At 36.2% G+C, this 17,060-nt stretch overlaps 1 protein-coding gene across 3 annotated transcripts; it reads right to left on the bottom strand.

Annotated features, from left to right (window-relative positions):
* Positions 1 to 1,452: 1,452 nt before the first annotated feature.
* Positions 1,453 to 14,423, bottom strand: RpL13 (ribosomal protein L13). Of its 3 annotated transcripts, none has more exons than XM_068374751.1 (6): positions 14,295 to 14,423; positions 3,637 to 3,834; positions 3,255 to 3,306; positions 2,552 to 2,725; positions 2,054 to 2,185; positions 1,453 to 1,566 (listed from the first exon to the last, which is right to left on the bottom strand). In XM_068374751.1, the coding sequence occupies exons 2-6, from the start codon at positions 3,825 to 3,827 to the stop codon at positions 1,474 to 1,476; spliced, it is 642 nt and encodes a 213-aa protein (XP_068230852.1). In that variant the 5' UTR covers positions 3,828 to 3,834; positions 14,295 to 14,423; the 3' UTR covers positions 1,453 to 1,473. The 3 variants fall into 3 exon arrangements, with proteins under 3 accessions (XP_068230852.1, XP_068230855.1, XP_068230853.1); XM_068374754.1 differs by having other exon boundaries at positions 14,301 to 14,393; XM_068374752.1 differs by having other exon boundaries at positions 14,285 to 14,362.
* Positions 14,424 to 17,060: the final 2,637 nt, after the last annotated feature.

The raw sequence follows: 17,060 nt of genomic DNA, 5'->3' as shown, positions 1-17,060 counted from the left end.
CCGAAATTCAAAACTATATCAATTAAATTTCAACAACTCACCTGAACTAAGTTACCAGGAACGCCAAGGGACATCGCATCCACCAAACCCTAAATGCACAAGTAGCTTGTTAGATCAATCTAATATTTCATTTGTCCTTTCCAATAACAGATGCAGTTATACGATGAGCGAAAAAAGGGCCAACTATCTCCTGTCATTCTTGAATTTCTGTAAATAAATTGTAGTACTGTTCATGGAAAATCAACAACCCTTAAAGTTCACTACCTCGTTTTGTTAATAAAACCCTTCCCAATTCAAATTTTAAAACCTTAAAAAAATCAAAACTTAGACTAGAAAAACTTCTCATAAGAAAACGCACAAGATTTTCATTAAAGACCTGTAACACTCCAACCTACAATAAGACAAAATTTGCCTGGATTACTTACAAACTGCATACTGTATTCTAAAAAAAAAAAAAAAATAATAATAATAATTCTACTAAAATAAAGAGAACTTAAAAGTGTATATTTAATTTTTAAAACTCTGACTTTAAGGTTAATTTGCTTTTCACAATGTTCTTAAAATACTATAGAAAAACTTACCTTGCGACATCATTTCATGAGCTAGTCTCCTTTAATTTTTTTTCTTGTCAACTCAATTTGCATGGATCTTATAGGAAACATAGAAGCTTAGGAATTCAACAGACTGATGATGTAGATACTGTATAACCAATAATTGTTTTTTTAGCCATTGGGCAAATCTGACCTGGGCCATACATCCATAAAAAATTAATTATATTAATATACTGGCCCTCAACAAAGTTATAACCACCATTTTCAAGAACCATAACAGATTCTTATACCAGGTATGGAGCTCTTATTTAAAAATTTACAACAATAAAGTCATTATGAAAGGACAAGTGCTTTATAAACAGCCCTTCCTACAATGCAATTATAATTTTTAAGAACCCTGGCTTGGAAGGGATGTATTCAGGAAGTGAAAAGTTGATCAACAAATATGCTGAACCAGATAAAAAGTATCTTCTCAGGAAGACATTCAATAACTGTTAAAGGCCACTTTGAGCCACATAAGCTTCAGATCAAAAGGGACTGGATGAAAAGTAAGGGTCGATGGCAAGGCTGCAGAAGCCAAAGGGATGTATGCTCTACATTTAAAGAAATTTCTTGGTAAGAAAATTGTGGTAACCTTGTGAACGCATTCATTTAGCATAAATTCTCAACAAAACTCATCAAGTACCTTGCATTTATGGACAATGGTAAAAATAAAAAGGCAAAAGACCACAAAATTGGATGTTAAAAACCCCTTAAATAAACTAGATTTATTTTGGATGTACAAAATACTTGCGGAACTTTTAAATTACTTGGTAAATTTTTACTTTTCCCACTTTGCATAAGAAGTGTCTTGAATTTAATTTTTTACACCTTTTAAACTAAAGGACAAGAAAATCACGAGTCACGTTTCGCCACTTTAATATTACTTCTTGGCTGCACCAATGACAGCAGCACTTTCTGCAGCTTCTTGTGCCTTCTTGGCACGCTTTCCCCAGTTGCGAGCAGTAGATCTTTCCTGAGGAGTAAAGAAAGTGATGTTCTTACAAACAATTCACGTTTTCCAAGAAAGCTCAATTCTCAAAAGATACCTTATTTCAGAGCAAATTTTGTGTAAACTCATACCCGAACCTTGCAGATTTATGAAGCAAAGTTCGTGTGGACGAAGCCTTAGTGACCAGGCCGACAAAAAAAAACAATTGCTCCAAAAAAAATGCTAAGGTGTCCTCTCTAGTTTTCCAGAGTGTAAAGTACAGCATATGGCGACTGGAGGAGCAAAAGGCTTGCGTACATATTAAAAAATGAAGAAACCAGGCAGCAAGAAACAAGATTAACGAGCATAATTACGAGGAATGACGTTTCGGTTTCAAAGGAGTACACATTGTAAATTTCCAATATATGGAAGTAAGGTATCTCCTGAATAGAGGGGTTGCTGTAAACAAATGACAGTATAATACATATACTGCATACATTAACTCAATCTGAAATTGAATTAGGATACTTACGCTCTTGAGGGTATTGAAACAGCTGTAAGCCTTGTCTCTCTTGCTGATTTTTCTGGAAGCTTCCTTGACAGGTTGACGAACAATAGGCATAATTTCTCCAACCAACTGTTGGGCCATGGCAAGTTCTTGAGGCTGCACAAAAAAAAATAAAAATATTTTGAGGAAAAAAGCAGAATCTGCTTGAAAATATTAACATGCACGTTACTATTCAAAATACACGTATCTTTTTTCTCTCTAAATAAAACAGGTCTAATAATACATAGTTACTTCCACATACTGTACAGTATAAACATCTGAGAAACTTCCATACACAACCCCAATACTCTTAAAAAAAATTAACTGAGGGGATCACTGAACCATATATAATGCAGATTACTAATCAGGTAAAATGACAAATTTTTCCTCTACCACCAAACTAAATTCTACTAAAAGAAGGGTGTGAAAACCCCTGGTAAAGCTCAGGGTTGTAATACACTGAGGTGTGGTTAAATTACTTACAGAGGAATCGGCTTTCCTGGGCTTGTTGACCTTCAATGGGAAGAGGATCAACTTACTCTTGTACTCCTTAAGTCTCCTTACATTTCTCTGAAGACTCTGCATGCTTCTGTTAGTACGGCGATGGTCAACAGATACACCAATAGTCATGGCGTACTTTCTGTTCAGACCTGCTCCCTATAAGAAAGAAGGGGAGATACTGATTATCAAGGGGAATAAACTCACTTGACTACATCACACTATATCCGTAAGTATTACACAATAAATCTAAACTCTATGCTAACTCAAATGATAAGAAACCTAATGAGCACCTGTACTAAAGGAATATACAGGCCAACTGACCTATCGTCAGCCCTTGAAATTTCATCCACTAACCTTGGTAATCGTCTAAATATTGACGAGCCTATACTTCATTTCAAAATGTATTACTGTCAGTACCACTGCTAAGCCTAAGGAGATAAACGCAACAGCTTAAACCCATTTATATACTGTAATACAAAGCTTGTTAAATTTACATTAAATATCAAGTTGACGCAACAAGTGTTATCCTGTGAGCATGTACAGTATTCTGAACCCTAGATTGCTATCAAAACTAAGTAATTTCTTTCCCAAAATTTTTTTAAATACAATAACAATAATAGCTATACGTTTGCACGCTGATACATGTTTCCCGTTACCAATCCACAAGAAAAAAAAATTACCGTACCTTAAGTTCTTCCAGTGTGAAGCCCTTTCCCAAACGTTTTTTGATATGATACCTTCAAAAGAGAATTTCAAATGTAAGAAAAAAATCACTATTTGACTTTATACATCATAAAAACAAAGTATTTCAAAAACCTAAAACAAGATTTCAAAAAATTTGGAGCGAAATTAATACAGCTCGAATCTGGAGTTGACATGATTGCATTTCCACATATATAACACAAGATTGTTTAGGGCCAAATGGGTAAATTAAAGCCTTTCAAGAATTGTGGGATTACAGAAGTCCATCACCAGCAATGAGTGCATCATAATATATGAACATACATTTAAGGTGCATCAATGCCTCAAATATATGTTCTAAATGGCATAACGGAAGTAGAACTTACCTACTGGATGGGCAGGTGATGATGGGCTTCAGTTTTCCCAAAGGCCTTGGGGCCACCAATCTTGCTTTTTTCTGCCTCTTATCCCTCCTGCGCTGTTTTCTGGCAGGCTGTGTGAACCAACAGCGTACATAACGCTGCCAGTCCTTATGGAAATGGGCATTGGGTATAATATTATTCCTTTTAGGTGCCATGGTCACTCTGCAAAGAGATAATAGTTACCTGGTTAGATAATAATATATAAAAAACCTTATTAAAGCAGTTTGTATATATATCCTTAAAATAAATTCTTTTTCAAAAGCTGGAACAACTGTTGATCCATAAACAAAGAGGTGGGCCCCTTAACAAAGGGGCAAGTTATAGCTTCACACTCCAGACTAAGTACATTCACAACTACCGTAGTTCAGACTTATATCTTTTGGGTAAAAAAAACTAGAACAAAAACGACACATTCCCCATGCAAATACTCTAGCTCCCCCAAAGCTCAAGTGCCCCAATAGAAATGCAGTACCTTCTCTAAAATGTACTTCTATTCACCATTAGTATTCAGCAGGCTGTTTCGTCAATGATAACGCATGCGCGATAATTCCTTATGATTTTCTCTCCTGTTTTGACAAATCTTTACTTCGAATTAGCCAATCAAAATACTGTATATATATATATATATCAACCTTTGGACTAATTTTTCTTTGAAGTTTGTTGAATAGATTCAGTGGTTGATTTTCAAATAAAGAAAATTTTCCAGTTGGCCATAGCAACCCTCTATGATAGGTGTGAATATACCCTACACGAAGCAATTACACCAGGATTTTAAACTAAAAACCAGTGAAATTTCAACATCCATCGCAGCATACTTCCATCTGAAATGTTCAAGCTGTGCACTTATGTACAGATAACACACGTGGTGGCATTATGCTGAAGATATGGCTGTCAAAGAGGAGTCCAATAGGTTGTGTGTTTTGAAATATGTGATTTACATTTATGAGGGGCCAAAGATCGACCAATTTCTCGCATAATTTGTGACCCTGCTGTACTCTACTACTGTCAGTTTCACACTGAATTTTCACCTAAATGTTCAGTAATTCCACCCACTGAGCTCAGTGCTCCAACAGAAACTCTGTATCTTCTCTCATTACATCATCATTGGCTATTAGGTCTTAATGGGATCTTTGCTTGATTATAATCATCAGTATTTCCCATTGCAATCTCACCCGCTTTACAATCTTTATTTCTAATTCACCAATCAGAATTATGGCAGAACTAGAGGGTTCCAAGCCATGCACTTTACGTACAGATCAACATTATTGGCAGTGTCATGGTAATGTTATTAAGACCAAACCAAGAAGTGTGCCCAGTGGAATTTCTCTTGAGCAAGTAAAAGGGTAGCTTTGTGGAATAAGTGCCATTTTGAATCTACAAATTGCCTGTTTTTACACCGGATTCAGATTACTCAGACTTCAAAAATATTCATGCAAGACGACAGATGTCTAAGCGTATGCTAAGGATTGGCTGTCTAAAGGGGGTCCTGACCCACTACAGTAAGAAAGGACACAGCTTCTAGGTTATGTTGGGTTAGTTTAGGTTATATATTGTTGCTTAGGTTTTTTTCCCATCCAAAATTGGACCATGTCAAAGACTGATTACTTTTAGATTGTCTGGCCCTTGAGGCCAGACACAGGCTCTAGTTAACATGCAGCCCGTGGCTGTTAAAAGATTGAAAAGTCTGGATTCAAAGGAAAAAGGTACGGAGAGAGCACTGTGGCAGTTCGGCCACAGGTGTTATTTCACCCCATTTTTCCAACCCAATCCGGGAGTGAACCCAGCAGCAGCCAAAACCCAGAGAGCGTCTCATCCGAGGACTTTACGACCATAACTGATCCTGTGATCCTCACCCCCTCTCCTCATCCTTCTTCCTAACCATCCCAACAATTCTTCTTGGTTTCTTCTTGTTTGTTAAGTTTATGCTTTTGTTATATTCTGTAATTTGTTCATTTAATTTTATCCCACCAAAACCACCAATCCCCTCCTGGGGTTCTCCCATTACTGTCGAGGGGTATATCAGGTGGTGGCGTAATAGGAAAACAATACTTTTGCATAAAAGAATAACACAAAAATAATGGATAAAAGACTGGTAGGATGTATTTGTGATGCCCAAACCTCAACTCCTCATTTTCAACCATACTGTATAACAGCCTTTTAAAGTATAAAAACTACACAGAGTTTCCATTGCATTTTCTATGGAGTCGTTCATAGCAATAACAATGGCATCACAAATATCTCTATTTAATTGAACTGATGATTTACTGGTTTTTGTTTCACTGCGCACATTAGCCCCATGGGATAGTATTTGGGAAATAATTATCAATTATACAATGGGGCGTGTTGTAGCTTCGCGCTCCAGTATCTGTTCGAACATGGGCTTTGATTCCACTTCCAATGGTCAGACAATATATCAAACACGTTTCTACCCTATTTTTTCATTAACACATGATCTATAAAAATATAAAAAATACGAGCTGATTACATTGCATATTCCAAAATAAATATAGTAAGAGATTTGAGATTTAAAATTTAAAATGTTGGACCCCTTTATCCTGTTCCAATAAGTAACTTATGGCAGAAGCACCTTGCGCTTTTCTGGATTGCCAGGGAGGGAGGCTCCTCCAAGTGTTTAAACAAAAGGAGCAAAATGGGTTCTATTAAAATCTGTAACTTTCTTAATAGAGGCTTCTGCCAGTACATGGTATTCAAAATAAGTGCATTTGCAAAGATCTAATCAATCATGAAAGTTTCTGTGTCCTATCTAATACTGTATTATTCTATTTAAACCAAATCCTCAACCCCTCCTTGGCATTTCTAAGTCAAACGAGTTCTCACTTACCTAGTTACTAGAATTTCCTATGGATGACATTTTGATCAATTTAGCATAGCTTTAGCAGTGAAATTTCAGTGGACTCCAACCACCTCTTAATATTGTTCACATTTTTCTTAGCTAAATTGTAAAATTAAAAACTTCCCAATACGTTATCGGCACAAAATGCTTAAGAGAAATAAAAATAAAATAATAGCAAGTAACTTGTCTTATTTACCTTCAGTGTCAAAAAGATGTCTTGTACATGTGTTTGTTCCCAGCCTAAAATTCCCATTAAGTACGGACAATTTTCAATTAAAGGCGCAACATATGTGCCCACCAAGCTCAGTGTTCCAGTGGCAATGTAATAACTTCAAGTGCATTAATACTGGCTAACAGACTTTCGCAGACTGCTTGCTTGATAACTATTTTGTCCTAGCACATTTCCCAATACCTTTTTTACCTTTTCATAAAAATTTTTACTTCAAATTGGCCAATCAGATTCCAGATATTTTAGTCACTCCTTTAGATTGGTTAAAAACGCACTTCAGCTGTTTATTTTCATATTAAAAGACTTAAAAACCAATTTCTGCAAAACTTGGTTCTTCTATCAGAAAGTGTTCCTAGTCATGCGTTATTGCATTTCACGTACAAATGATAGATCGACATTAGTGGCAGTGCGGTAAAGCTAGAAAGCCCAAACTAAGAAATTTGTCAAATGCCTTCAATTTCAGATTCCCCATAATGATTTTTATGAGTGCTGACTTATGAAGGGGGTGGTTTGCCCTAATAGACATGCACAGAAATGGATAAAACACAAGGTAGTGAGCAGGAAAAGTAAGGTCTGTGTATAAGGCTAGGAGGAAAAAAAAAAAAAAGTTTAGAGTTAAACCCAGTAAAGACTACGATTCATGTATCAGACTCAAGGAGCAGTAGTGGTTTTGAAAAAACTTACCAGCGGCCAAAATGTAAAAGCAACACTTCACTTGTTTTCATGCTCTAGTTGCAGTTCAGCCTTCATTGAGAGAGAGAATGTATGCCGATGATTCTTTCTACCAGGAGACTAAGTCATTATTATCAATAAATTTATCATTAAATGTATTTCTATTATTAGGATTCAAATAAAATGAAGTGTTGATCCTTGTCCATTCTATGTGAGAAAGCAAGTTAGCCATTGTAGGTGGAGAGCAAAGCCTATATCCTTCCCTGTTGAAAGCTGACACAACACTGAGCAGTCAGTGACACTTGGTCTAGATCTGTGACTGTGACTGTCTGGCCTGCATCAGAAATCAGGCCTCCCCAATCAACACATTGGTGGTGCAGTTTACTGTGGGGAAAGTAGTTTTTCAACGCATCCACTCAATACTGCACGCATCCCGAATCATAGTCTGTGCTGGGCTTTAGGCGATATTCTTGTGTAGGGATTTTGCAGTCAGACGGCCATGGCTATATGATTAGAAATTTGGAAGGATTCTACATGCATAGGATGACCTGGGCTTCAAATGGTTTTCATGCATTGGTTGGGTGGGACACAACCAAATATTTAGATTTCCCTTCTGAACCTGAAGAGTAAACTTCACTAATACAGAAATGGGTTTATATTTATAAATTTCTTCTTCTTCAAAAAAAAAAAAAAACACCTTCAAATCCATCGCAAGTAATTAGCTAATAAGACATAACCTAATATATCCTACGGTAATGGGAACCACCCATGGGGAACCTGGGGTTTTGGGTGGGGAAATTTTACTGGCCAATCGGTAACTAACGGTAAAACTAACCCTTTCTTCTCTATACATTACTCTCTGGGACGCACAATAAGTCAAAGAAAAATTTCAGAAAATATGGGAATCCTCTTCCCCCAAAATATCTATTTCACTTTCGTTAACATTTTACAAGTCTGATGTCCTTGCTCTCATTTGCGCATAGCTTGTTCCGTGATGACTATACTGTACTTCATGCGCACAAACCATCCTTCCACTTTCTTTCTACCACTGAAATTACTGTACTCCTGTTCGCTCGTTTAAAACTAGCTCCTCCTTCCTTCCCCTCCCATATGACGAAGTTTACAATAGTTGGGCATGTATGTTCGAGTGTGACATAGGCAGTTATGAGATGACACCCATTTACAGTTCCTTTGCAGCTGTTACCTGTTCGGTGTGCATTCGTTATGGAGCCTAATAGTGTATTGGCTGCCATTATGGATACTTCGATGCTATAACAAAGTTTCCCGTTGAATATCATAGTACTGGTGGTGAATAATTTTTTAAAAGCTCATTGTATCCTCAAAGGTTAAAGTGCTTTTCTAATAAGAATATCTTAACTATCATAAGGTAAGGATTTATTTGTGGTTTACTTTTAGCTTTCCCTTGCCAAACCCTGTGATCTGGGAAGGGGGGTCAGAGGTTAGGTTTGGTTTGATAGGTTTGCTTTGTTCTGTAGACTTAAAAATCTTGAGCCATAAATAATCCCGTTTTGTCCTGCTTTCTCACACCCAAGGTCCCAGTTTCAAACCTGTCCGTCGGGAAGTGGAGGGTCCATAACTTATTTGCAGTGGAAATAAAGGTCAAATTTATTGAAAGCAATTTTCACTGTAGAAAAAGCTTTTTCCTAGAAAAATTGTAGTGTTCTATAATTTTACTACGCTATGTGCCAAGATGACAATTGGAGCAAAAGTACGGTGTTTTTTTTAAAATGCTGTCGCTGGTAGAAGTAACTGGAGCAAATGTATTTTTTAAAATGTCGCTGGTTGAGGTTCCGATTAACCTTTGTTAGAATCCCGTCCAGAGCCTTGTTGCAATTCAATTTCATCTCGGGTAAAAGCTCAACACATTATCAGGGCAAATGCACAATGTCACACAGTATTTCTAGTAGTTTTGAATGTGTATTCTTTTTTACTCCCATTTCCAGTGTATTATTTATCGCCCAAATGCGCAGTAGCTCCACTCACTGAAATTTGATACAAAGGAAACTGTAGCTTCTCTTAATGTGTTACTATTGACCACAAGAGTTTGACATTTATATTCACTTGTTTAAGCATAGTTACCAGGGTAAAAAAGCCCTTCTTGGCTGTTTTAACAAATTTAAAGCTATATTTCCTATCACTCCTTTAGATTGTGGTCCTCAATTAGTTGAAATAAGTGGTCCAGCAGTTAATTTACAAAATGAGGCATGGCTGCTGAACGAGAAAGACCTTAACATAATACAGACGAAGCTAATCATTATTATTATTACTTACTAAGCTACAACCCTCGTTGGAAAAGCACGGATTCCAACAGGGAAAATAGCCCAGTGAGAAAAGGAAATAAGGAAAAACTACAAGGAGTCTAAGAACAATAACATTAAAATAGATCTTTCATACACCAACAATAAAAAAATTGAAAACGAGAGAAACAGATTAGCGTGCTTGAGTTGACCCTCGAGCAAGTCTGATCTTGCATCAGAAGTTAAGTGTTCCAAGTCATGAATAATTGCATTTAACGTACAGGTGATAAATTGATACTACAAGGAGTGTAACGGTAGAGCTCAAAACCTTTTCCCAGTAAGGATAGACGAAAGCAAGAAACGTCCAGTATTCTATATGGGATTAAAGGCTAGATTTGTGGACAAGTGCTATGACCAAGCTACACTCAACTTTTCTACAACTATTTATGATAACTAAAACTCATGACTTGAGGCAAGTCACTTCGGACAGTCTTGGCCTAAGCTGGTCATTGCAGACCAATTCTCAGACTAAGGTAAGGAATATGGCTGTGTATGAGGGGGGAAGGATAGAGCTCCTAGGTTTCACTTTTAAAGTTGGACCATGTTATAAATCAAAGATATTTGCATTCCGATAAAAAAATGAACCCTGGAACAACCGGCTCGAGGGAATGGCGATTGAGAGAACTGCATTGCTTGTTAAGACATTGAAAATCACATACAGGTAACTGAATATATCTTTGCAAAAAGCCTAATCTAAATCACGTATGCAATTGATGGAAACCTATCAGCGAGGCTAAAAATAAAAACCCAATTAGCACACAAGACTGGTACCTTCTTCAACCAAGTAGGTAAAATAATAACCTAATAGGAGGTGGCTGCCATAAATTACTTGAGCAGAATAAAGGGCAATATACATTCTTAACCTCTTTGGTATTAGTTTTCTATTTTGGAGCATGAAATATAATTTTAGCTATTATATTTACCATGTTAATAATGAAAGGAGGTTCAATTATAGCACGGTGAGTTAGGACACGAACTTGCATAATTGAATAATTCTTTGCAAATACACTAACTTGAATACCACTTACAACTCGCAAAACCCTATAATACCGCACTTGCAGATTTCATAAAAAAACCAAGTTTGGCAATTTTATCAGCACATACGAGTTCAGAAAAAATTTGGTGCTACTGCCACAACTTAATAATTTGAACAGAAAATGACTAACATTTTATTATTATTACTTGCTAAGCTACAACCCTAGTTGGAAAAGCCAAGATGCTATAAGCCTAGGGCCTCCAACAGGGAAAATGGCCCAGTGAGGAAAGGAAATTCTAAACCTACCTTCCATACTGGAATATGCAATGTAATAGCTATATCATTGATCTTTTTAGAAACATGGATTTGATATATCTAGTCTGGTCATTGGAAATGGAAGCAGTCCATGTTCAAACAAGCTGGAGAAGCTACGAATTGCACCTTTGTTGAATATGCTTTCACTTTTCGTTTGTATAATTGATAATGCCAAATTACTAACCGATAGGGCTTAATGCGTGTAATGAAACAGTCCACTTGCCAGAGCATAAGAGCAGCAAGTTAAACGTTTAACCGCGAGCGAAGCGAGCAAACGGCACAGGTAAAGCCAATAAATCATTAGCTCAAATTAAGTGACAAGGTATTTGAAATACACTGAACACTGCTACAAACAACTCTAGAAATGGAATGCAAAACTCCATAACCCCAATTTCTATGTATCCAGAATTTGACAACAAAAGGACAACTATTAGTTTTGATTCCGATAAGGGTTTTTAATGACTTACTTACGACAATGATCAACAGAAAATTTAAAACAAAAGTCAACACAAGTAGAAAAGTACACTATTTCAAGTTATTTAGGACATAATTGATGACAATACCTATGCTACAGCTTTTCAGTTGTGGTAGTCAACCCACCATAAATGAATAACTAGATTTCATTGGGGATTAGTTATAAAAAAAAAAAAAACCTTCAATAAATCACAACATACATTAAAAACCATTCTTGATTTCTACAAACAATTTACAGCAACATTCTATAATTTTACCTAAAATGCTAGGGTAGTATTAAGTTATCACTAATGCAAACTTGCATGGGGGAATATTAACTTCACTAGGGGGTACGTTGTAGTTTGGCTCTCCGGACTATTTTTTTAATATGCACCAGGCTTCCAGTTCTAATGACCTAATGACTAATTACATCGGAGCCTTTGTAGTTTATGGCGACACGCCTCGGAACGACCGAAAATCAAGTAAAATATTTCCGAATCAGACTTTTTCAAGGGAGTGATCACAGAATAAAATATTAAATTAGCTAGTTTTGAAAATGCTTGTCCCAACAAACTACATACTAGAACAGGCTTGCGATCGCCAGAAAATAGAGTAAAGATCATCACCTTTCTAATTTTTCACGGGCAGTTTAACAGAATGAAATAAATTCACTAAATTTGTAAATGCTTGTCCCAACAATCGACAAACTGGGACCACTCAGCGCATGAATGTCTGAAACGTGCGAGAAAAATGGACAACTAACCTAACCTTTCCCCGCTAACCTAACCTACAAGCCATGTCCTTACCTTCCTAAAGACCTAAAGGGGAGGGGGGGGAAAGGCCGCCTGCGAACCCCCAAACCACTGCCGCTATAATACAAACCCCAGCCGCCTGCGAACCCCCAAACCACTGCCGCTATAATACAAACCCCACAAACCCAACCTAGTATTTCCCAGATCACAACCCCTAGCCGGGGAAAGGACCTGGACCCCCTTCTTGGCCTGAAATTAGAAAATATTGCCGTGGTAAAGGTAGAATAAATCCTGCAGTTCTCATCTTCTTACACAGTAATTAGGTGGTTATTTAAATTCTGTGAAAGCAATAATTAGCAAGATGTGTTGAGGAAGGAGGAAGGGGTTATAATAAGAAAATAGCTCGGTTTCCTCACTAAACGACTTTGAACTGACATGTCAATATAGTCAACCAAACAGAATTCGTGATGCCAGCGTACATTTGATGTCATGTATATTCAAAATATACTTAATCAAAAATTGAGTGATTACTCAAGTGTCACTATTTGTCAATTGCATATTTTGGACACTTGAGTAATTAATCCATTTTCAATTAAGTATATTTTGAATATACAGTAGATCAAATGTACGCTGGCATCACGAATTCTGTTTGGTTGACTATGTTGTCATGTCAGTTCCAAGTTGTTTAGTTAGGAAACCGAGCTATTTTCTCTTTATAACCTCTTCCCCCTCCTCAACACATCTTGCTAATTATTTCTTTCCCAGAATTTAAATAACCACCTAATTACTGTGCAAGCGGATGAGAACTGCAGGATTGCATTATTTTGGAGTAAAAGAAGAGCGTGGTGGTGTAAACAATTACCGAACGGGGATATTTAATAGAAATTAAGTTTTGATATAAGCTGCGCGCTTGCGGAAAAAGACTGACATCAACCTTCTTTGTACTGACGAGTGGTACACGAGCTGCACACGGTAACCCCGTTGATTACTTCTTGGATAATAAAGTTTTCAATTGTTGTAAAAATAAGTGTAAATTTCGAAGATTACATAGTTTCTTCTAGCCTTAACACGTTTACTAGTGGAAAAGCTTTTTCCCGGCCGTAACTAAAATAAAAGCAATGTTGTGGAAGTTCTGTCAAAGCTTCTGTGTTTTGATAACGGGACCAGGCTCTGCTGCCAAGACCAATTATCAATATCATTAAAGACGTTAAAAGCTAGGCTTACCTCCTACAAAATATTTATTGGAAAGTTAAGCTAGGCTTACCTCCTACAAAATATTTATTGGAAAGTTCAACAAATTTACCGAAAGTTTACAGCACCGACAACTAACCACACTCGCCTTATGGTGGGTTACGCAACAATTAACATAGGAACACTGATAATGTTAAAATTTAACGGTAACACATCATCTAGGGCCAAATGGACAATTTCTGGATATAAAGTAAGTACAAGCGTGAACAGCTACCGTACAAGGGAAGAAATGCGTGCTTAAGGGAAAAAAAAAACCAACAGCAACACGTGAAGCCCACTAGGCGGTACAAGTATGGCCTACATAAGAACAGATTCTTCTCGACCAAGATCTATGAATCTTATAATTTCAACGCTAATGGGTAAAGCAAGTGGATAGCTATGAAATCATAACAGTATAAAACCGGGTCCAAAATAAAATTGTTCGCGGTTCACGTTAGTTGCTGTAAGCTACAAAACACGGCATAGGACGTTAAAAATTAGCACAGGGAAGTCAAAACTATCGCATTGAATCTAAATGCACACTAGATACTATGACCAGTGCCACACAATTTTTCCTATTATATTACACTCTTAAAACTACTTAAGAACATATCACCAAATCCAATTTCATCAGTGCCGTGCACAGCATTTACATGCAAGTCAGTCGAACTTTATCGCTTTAAATCTGAAAAATCCGAAAGCTAATAGTAATAAGCTGCATACCATGCAACAGTATAATCACTAAACAACCAAAATAAAAGCGTTCTTACATACTACACAATTACTATGAATAATAACATGAAAAATTCTCACAACTACTAACACCGACCGTCCTAGAGGCAGGACACATTGACGAAGAGATTGTGAAGGTACGGATGAAAACAAACCCACACAGTGGATTATGGTTCTTTCTTGAAATCAACAGAAATTTTAATGTTTTCTGATACTGAATTTTATATAAAATTACGGTAGTTAAATTTTTAATCTTATCAAAATTAAATTATGTTATTTATTTGTTATATGCAATAAAATGTATATATACGTAATAATTCCAGTCCAGTCCAAGAATATGGTGAGTTGTAGCCTTTGTAACGGCGACCCCGTCTGATTTTTCTTTGTCTAAGCTTCACTTTTTCTATATCATAATGTTAATTTAGTTCGTGTTGCATTTTTTTGGCTTTTCATAATTTTCGAACGTTATTCTTATATCTATATATGTTTTCCCCATTGTTTATCTCAAACAGTAACTGGCTTTTTTTATTATATCATTCTCATAAAGGCATAAAAGTTCCTTCTTCCTCTTCAAATAATTGTTATTTGGTATCTGTCATTTAAATTTTCTTTCTACGTGGAAATATAGTATTGATGCGTGCTTTAAAAAGTACAACTGAATCTTTTTCATTGCTATAAACGATTTCTCCTTCATCTATGTGTGGTTTTCATCTATATTAAATTTGAAGCATGCTTTTATTTAGCATATTTTCCTCCCAATGCTTATATTACTTTATCTAGAACTTTTACGTTGAGGAGTCCTTGGATATTTAAGCTCAGAACTTTAAGATATTGTTTAGTTACTTTTACCTGTTCCATATGTTGTTGTTTATTTTTTCTTTAAACATATAAAGACAATTATTTTTCACCTATGCATCTCTGTGTCTTTTATGATATATCTAACATAGGTTTTGTTTCCATATCTTTAGTGTAATAACAGGAGGACCTAACTTCTGCTCTTGGTGCACTAATGGGTGTATACTTCGCAGCTTCTAATATTAATTTATAATTTCTGTTTTCTAATACTTGTATCTTATCTATCTCGTCTTTACTTGAAGAATTGCTTTTCTTGATTGCAGGAGACGTGGGACGGCTACCCCTCTCCAAAAGACTAATCCAATGTTCCGTGGACGAATTTCCTTTTCAACGGCACATCACTTCATGTCTACGCTCTTTGAACTTCATTTAGTTTCTTTGCACTTTTCTTCAACTTTTTATATGGGATTTCTTTTCTCGTTTCCATTTATTTCTTTTTTTAATAATACATTTCTTGACTCGTTACTTATGATACTATAAACGCACATGTGGTTTGGCCCAGGACACAAACTAGTTGCATATGCAGATGATGCTACCCTCTTTGCATCAATTTCATCTCCTGAATATACACGTGTGGTTGCTGAAACATTTAATAGAGATCTAGCTAATATTAGCGCATGGTGCAAAACACGAAGCAGAAAGTTAAACCCCAACAAAACTCAAAGTATGATTGCAAGTAGGTCGAGGACAGTGGCTTAACAACATCCAGATTTTTGCATTGATAATGTTTCTTTGATTATATCTAACTCCTTTAGAATTATAAGTTTAATTTTTGTTTTTTAGAATTACTTTGAGAAACACATTCGATCTGTTTCTTATTCAATTGCACAAAATTGGCTTATTGAAAAGTCTTAAGATTTTCGATGACCAATCTATCCTAAAGAAATGTTTTAATTCTTCAATTCTATGTTGTTTCGAATATTGTTCGCCTGTTTGGTTTTCAACTCAATTTATTGTACAAAAACTTGCTGTCTATTAAATCTCTTATTCCTGATCTGGTACTGTTGTTCAATTAGTTCTTTGTGCATGTTGCATAAGACTTTTATTGTAAAATTCTGACCCTCCTTTGCTTTCAGGTCTTCTCAGACTGGACTATCCAGTACGTAGTACTAGGTATACATTTGATTTTAACAGTCATGCCTTCTCCATCACGAGGGTCAATATTACACAGTATTCTAGGAGTCTTATTTCAGTTATAACCAGATTTTGGAATGATCTTCCTTATCTCGCAGTTGAATCCGTGGAATTTCAGAAGTTCAAACTTGCTGCAAATGCTTTCATGTTGAACAGGTTAACACAAGTCTGTCTTCAAAGTGCATATATGACAGAACTATTTTAACTTTGCTACGGATCTAATTTGTTTTATAAATTGTATTAATTTACTTCTCATGTATAGTTTATTTCATTCTTTCCTTTTGTCACAAGGCTATATATACTTACCTTTTTGGAGCCCAGGGCTTGTATCATTCTGCTTTTCCATCTTGGGTTTTAGTTTCGTCAGTAATAATAATACTGATAAAAGTAATTTCCTTTCGTTTCTCTTCACGTGGCTGTTGTAACTTGCAGTTTCTTATCTCTTCAGTTAGTTCTCCATTATATACTTGGAAATGGGTGGCCCTCTGAACATCTTAAATTTTACCTTCCCTTCTTGATGGCTCTTAGTACAGTCTACTGCAGGATTTTTTTTTCTACTCAGAGGCATAGGTTCGAGTTCTGGTCAAGCCAGAAACATTATCATAAAAAAAATTCTAGTGGATATATATTCCCAAGATGAATTTGAATATCTATGTCTGAACCGCTAAACTCTTTGAGTGTCTGTGTTTCGTGTTGGTATCGTTATAGATCATCAGATATAACAAGGTTAACTCTAAACGTGTTCTGTCTTCCGGAAACTACCTTAGCTGTCCTAGATTTGCAGGTAACTTCTTGAAGGCCTCATGAATTGGAAGCTTCAGTTGACAGAAGAGAAAAACCCGTCCACCTTCAGCGACGCCAAAGATTA

This window comes from Palaemon carinicauda, chromosome 6 (genome assembly GCF_036898095.1).
Source record: "Palaemon carinicauda isolate YSFRI2023 chromosome 6, ASM3689809v2, whole genome shotgun sequence".
NCBI lineage: Eukaryota > Metazoa > Arthropoda > Malacostraca > Decapoda > Palaemonidae > Palaemon > Palaemon carinicauda.
This window is presented reverse-complemented; position numbering and strand designations above follow the sequence as displayed.